This window comes from Carlito syrichta, unplaced genomic scaffold, assembly GCF_000164805.1.
Source record: "Carlito syrichta isolate Samal-C Ts95f unplaced genomic scaffold, Tarsius_syrichta-2.0.1 Scaffold103314, whole genome shotgun sequence".
Taxonomy (NCBI): domain Eukaryota; kingdom Metazoa; phylum Chordata; class Mammalia; order Primates; family Tarsiidae; genus Carlito; species Carlito syrichta.
Genome location: NW_007047410.1, coordinates 101,457 through 107,299, shown reverse-complemented (window position 1 = coordinate 107,299; position 5,843 = coordinate 101,457). Strand labels below are relative to the sequence as shown.

Sequence of the window (5,843 nt, the reverse complement as noted above, 5' to 3'; positions counted from 1 at the left end):
CAGGCGGGTCTCGAACCCGCGGGCTCAGGCAATTCACTCACCTCAGCCTCCCAAGGCGGGGATTACAGGCTGAGCCACTGAGCCCGGCTAATTATGTGTTTTTCTATGGACAGATGCAGGCATGAAGTAGGCAGAGAACTGGTTTAACCAAGGCTGAGTTTTTGTCTTGTAAATAAGACACAGGGAGGCTAGGCACAGTGGCTCAGCCTGTAATCTCAGCACTTTGGGAGGCCAAGGCGAGAGGACTGCCTGAGCCTGGGGACTCAAGACCAGCCTGGGATACTTGGTGAGACCTCTCTACAATAAATCACAAAAACTAGCCTGGCAAGGTGGCATGTATCTGTAGTTCCAGCTACTTGAAGGCTGAGGCAGAAGGATTGTCTGAGCCCAGCTGGCTAAGGCTGTGGTGGCCATGAACGTGCCACTGCACTCCAGTCTAGGTGACAAGAGTGAGACTCCAACTCAAAAAAAAAAAAAAAGACACAGGAAGGGGGAATAAGAGAGTTTAGCATATATGCATAGGAATGGTTATCACAATGAACCATGGAATCTTACCTGGATGAAAGACAGTGAAACAGTGATATGATCAATGGATTATTAATACTAAAGGGGTGGTAGAACTGTTAGAGCTGAGGTACCAGAGGGAGTAAGCTGTAAAGATAAAACATAGTGCTCAGAGAATGGGATGTTTGAAATTAATATCAGCCAGATGCAGTGGCTTATGCCTGTAATCCTAGCACTTTGGGAGGCTGTGGTGAGAGGACTGCCTGAGCCTAGAAGATCCAGTCTGGGTAACTTTGCAAGACCTCATCTCTATAATAAATAAACAATTTAGCCAGGCATGGTGATGTGTGCCTATAGTTTCACCTCCTCGGAAGGCTGAGGCAGGATTGCCTGAGCCCAGTAGGCTGCAGTGGCCGTAAGCATGCCACTGCACTCCAATCTGGGTGACAGAGTGAGACTCCAACTAAAAAAAAAAAAAAAAAAAGGTAACGCCTATGTGTCCCCTCCCACTGTGGGAGTTTTTCTGTCCTCTCAACAAATCCTGCTTAAAAAAAAAAGAGTTAGAGTATAGGAGTTTAGCAGGAGAGGAGTCGGGGTATAGGATATGGCAATATGAGAATGGTGAAGAGAAGAGCATTAGAAGGGAAGAGGACAAGGAAGTGAGGGACCAGAGCACTGCCTGCATGTATCATCTTCATTAATAATGAAGCCACCGGCCGGGCTAGGTGGCTCAGCCTGTAATCCCAGCACTTTGGGAGGCCGAGGTGAGGATTGTCTGAGCCCACGGGTTCGAGACCCACCTGGGCAACTTGATGAGACATCAACTCTACAATAAATCAAAAATTAGCCGGGCGTGGTAGCGCGCGCCTATAGTTCCAGCTACTCGGAAGGTTGAGGTGGCAGGATCACCGGCGCCCAGCAGGTCGAGGCTGCGGTGGTCGGGAGCGGCCACTGCACTCCAGTCTGGGTGACAGAGTGAGACTCCAACTCAAAAAAAATAATAATAATAATGAAGCCACCAAAAAAATCAATAGAAGTAGTACTGGAAAGAGTGACACTGAATCAGGAGCTAAAATCTTCAAGGAACAGGTGTCATTGACAGCAACAATGAAGGGTAACTAGGGATGTGATATGATAGCTTGAGTGTTAAAGCTGAACATAGGGGTTGGGGATAATAAAATAGCATTTTAAAACATTTTTTATTTTATTTTATTTTATTTTATTTTTTTTTTGAGTTGGAGTCTCACTCAGTCACCCAGACTGGAGTGCAGTGGCCGCTCCTGGCCACCACAGCCTCGCCTGCTGGGCTCCAGCGATCCTTCTGCCTCAGCCTTCCAAGTAGCCGGAATTACAGGCATGCGCTACCACGCCTGGCTGATTTTTTAATTTATTGTAGAGATGAGGTCTCGCTGCCCAGGCAGGTCTCAAACACACGGGTTCAGGCAATCTACTCACCTCAGCCTCCCAAAGGCGCGGGATTACAGGCTGAGGCACTGAGCCCAGCTTAAAACATTTTATTTATTTATTTTTTTTTTAGTTGGAGTCTCACTCTGTCGTCCAGGCTAGAGTACAGTGGCACGCTCATGGTCACTGCAGCCTTGACTTGTTAGGCTTAAGCAATCCTTCCACCTCAGCCTTCCAAGTAGCTAGAACTACAGGCACGCACACCACGCCCAGCTAATTTTATTGTAAAGATGAGGTCTCACCAAGTTGCCCAGCCTGGTCTTGAACCAGTGGGTTCAGACAATCCTCTCACCTCAGCCTCCCAAAGTGCTGGGATTATAGGCTTGAGCCACCAAGCCCAGCCAGCATTTGTTTTTGTTTTTTTTAGTTGGAGTCTCACTCTGTCTTCCAGGCTGGAGTGCAGTGGCACACTCACAGACACTGCTGCCTCAATCTGCTGGGCTCAGGGGATCCTTTTGCCTCAGCCTTCCAAGTAGCTGGAACTACAGGTGCGCGCTACCATGCCTGGCTAAGCATTTATTTATGCATTTATTTATTTATTTATTTTTGAGTTGAAGTCTCACTCTGTCGCCCAGACTAGAGTGCAGCGGTGCACTGTTCCCAGCCACTGCAGCCTCGACCTGCTGGGTTCCGGTGATCCTCACCTCAGCCTTCCGAGTAGCAGGAATTACAGGCGCCCGCTACCATGCCCGGCTAATTTTTTGATTTACTATAGAGATGAGGTCTCATCAAGTTGTCCAGGCGGGTCTCGAACCCGCGGGCTCAGGCATTCCACTCACCTCAGCCGCCCAAGGTGCGGGATTACAGGCTGAGCCACCGAGCCCGGCAGCATTTATTGTTAATTGTCTTTTTGCCCCATTAGATTGTCAGTTACTTAAAGGAAAAGAGACCATATCTTTTTACACTCACCACCTAGCACTACTTGGAACAGAATGGGTAGTACTTTAAAATTTTGGGGGGAAAGATATTGCTTTCAAAATTACTATCTGAATTAGAACCCAGTTGTCCTGGTTCCCTATCCTGGATACAGATTTACAGGATAACAGTACCTTTGGTTCTTTCAGTAACTCAGCTGATTCTGGTTCAAAGTCATCACTGAGTCAATCTCCCCAGCCTGGCAACAGGAGCATAGACCCATTTTAAGATTCTTTTTGGTCAGTTTCCTTATCAGGCCACTTAAAACAGTGAAAAGAAATGGGAGCTAGGTGTGTAATCTCATGCCTGTAATCCCAAGACTTTGGGAAGCAGAGGCAAGAGAATAGCCTGAGCCCATGAGTTCAAGACCAGCCTGGGCAACATGGAGAGACCTTGTCTCTACAATAAATCAAAAAATTAGTCAGGTATGGTGGCACAAGCTTGTAGTTCCAGCAACTTGGAAGGCTGAAGCAGGATTACCTGAGCCCCATAAGGTCGAGGCTGTGGTAGCTGTGAGTGTGCATACTGCACTCCTGCCTGGGTGACAGAGTGAGACTTTGACTCAAAAAAAAAAAAAAAGCAAAGTATCTCTGGTTACAGAACATCATCACAATATATCAAAAAGACCACTAACTCAGGAGTTACAAAACATAGGGTCTATCTTTTTTATCTTGCTATATGGCTTTAGGGAAATCATTTAACCTTTCTGGGCCTCTGCTCCTTCATATATAGAACAAGGGATGAATAGTTAGATTCTGGGATTTCTGCCCACTTTTCAGCTATAAATTCTATGTCTCTATGATCCTAACCACATGGAGTGGCACACCTGGGAGGTGGAAAGGAGATAGGGACCATTTTTACTGCCCAGCCCAGTCATGTAGCAAAGGCACTTTCAGGACAAAGGATAAGCAAGGATAAGAGACAGACCTGCAGCATCAGAGTCAGTACACGGCAGCAGACTGCAAACCTCAGCACCTCCTTCTGCGATGGGTCCAGGGGCCACATCCTCTCACCACCAGGAATTCAGGAGTGCTACCGGCACTGAGCCCCTCAGGCTTCTAAACTCCAAAACCAAAGGAGGAAAATGTCACATATAAGCTGAAAGCAAATTCTTGAAAGCATTCTTCATAGGAATCTTCCACTTCAGAATTACTAAGGCAAACTTAATCACTTGAAGGCAGATGGATTTACTAGGTGTCACCCTGAAGCCCTATATTCTTGTTGGAAAAGCTCCACACAGATAACCATGAAGCTAGAAAGCTAAATTCACATGAAATCGTTAAAAGCCTATTGAGGGCCGGGAACAGTGGCTCATGCTTAAAATCCCAACATTCTGGGAGGCTGAGGTGAGAGGACTGCCTGAGCTCACGGGTTCAAAACCAGCCTGGACAACCTGGTGAGACTCCCATCTCTACAATAAATCAAAAAATTAGCTGGGAGTGGAGGCACATGCCTGTAGTTCCAGTTACTTTGAAGGCTGAGGCGAAAGGATCACCTGAGCCCAGCAGGTTGAGGCTGCGGTGCCCATGAGTGTGCCACTGCACTCCAGCCTGGGTAACAGAGTGAGACTGACTCAAAACAAAAACAACAAACAAACAAACAAATGCCTATTGAGTATAAGAACCAAAGACCTGGGTTCAAGTCCAGACTTCTCATTAGTCTTTCTGAGCCTCAGTTATTCACATTAAAAAATAGAATCAAGGACAGGCACAGTGGCTTACGCCTATAATCCCAGTACTTTGGGAGGCCAAGGTGAGAGGATTGCCTGAACCCACAGGTTTGAGACCTGTCTGGGCAACTTGGTGAGTTATCTCTACAATAAATCAAAAAATTAGCCAGGCATGGTACATGCCTGTAGTCCCAGCTACTTGGAAGGCTGAGGTGGAAGAATCACCAAAGCCGAGCAGATCAAGGCTACAGTGGCCATGAGCAGCATGCCACTGCACTCCAGAGTGAAATTCCAACTCAAAAAAAAAAAGAGAAAAACAAAAACAGAATCAAATTTTTTTCTTTTTTTGCCTATCTCACAAAATTGTCATAATGGCAAATTGGATCAAAGTGTGAAATGCCACACATATCTATGCTGTGGTTGCTACTATTTGGTGTGTGCCCTTTCCCTCCTGCCCAGAATAATAAACTACATCCCAAACCAGAGTCCCAAAAGTGGGGCAAAAAACCATACTAGAAGACCATAATGACTACGCACTCCAGCTTAGCTCTCTGATGTGTGTTCAGCTGGTCTGTTAAATTAAGTGGAGAAGGAAAAGAAAACCACCACTCAGCAGGACTTCAGCCAGTTCATATTGCTGAAACAAACTTAGGGCAAAGACAGGGCTGACAACTACAAATTAAGAAATCTGTTATTTCTCATCACTTTGTTGGAATGGCAGCAATGTACAAACAACTGCAAAGCCATTCTAAGGCAGGAATGCACTTTAAGGCTTTTTTTTTTTTTTTTTTTCACTATTTCTAGGGCTAAAAGAAGTAGCAATGGCTTTTACAGAACTTTTAAACTTTCAAGAGCATCAGAGATAGCTCATCAATTTGGGATGAAGATCTATGCCTTTTTTTTTTTTTTTTTGAGTTGGAGCCTCACTCTGTCACCCAGACTGGAGTGCCGTTGCCGCTTCCGGACAGCGCAGCCTCAACCTGCTGGGCTCCGGCGATCCTTCTGCCTCAGCCTTCCAAGTAGCTGGAACTACAGGCGCGTGCTACCACGCCCAGCTAGTTTTTTTTTGATTTATTGTAGAGATGAGGTCTCGCCAAGTTGCCCAGGCAGGTCTCGAACCCACGGGCTCAGGCAATCCTCTCACCTCAGCCTCCCAAAGTGCTGGGATTACAGGCTGAGTCACTGACCCTGGCTAAGACCTATGCCTTTCAAAAACAAAACAAAACACCAGGCTCGGTGCCTCAGCCTGTAATCCCGCGCCTTTGGGAAGCTGAGGTGAGTGGATTGCCTT

General features: G+C 46.5%; 1 protein-coding gene across 1 annotated transcript in view; it reads right to left on the bottom strand.

Annotated features, from left to right (window-relative positions):
* PIGV (phosphatidylinositol glycan anchor biosynthesis class V) overlaps positions 1-5,843 on the bottom strand; it is a 15,012-nt gene that overhangs the window by 6,748 nt on the left and 2,421 nt on the right. The window contains exon 2 of the mRNA XM_008065120.2: positions 3,811-3,941. Coding sequence (XP_008063311.1) covers positions 3,811-3,888 — 78 coding nt within the window. The 5' untranslated portion in view covers positions 3,889-3,941. The remainder of the gene's footprint in view (positions 1-3,810; positions 3,942-5,843) is intronic.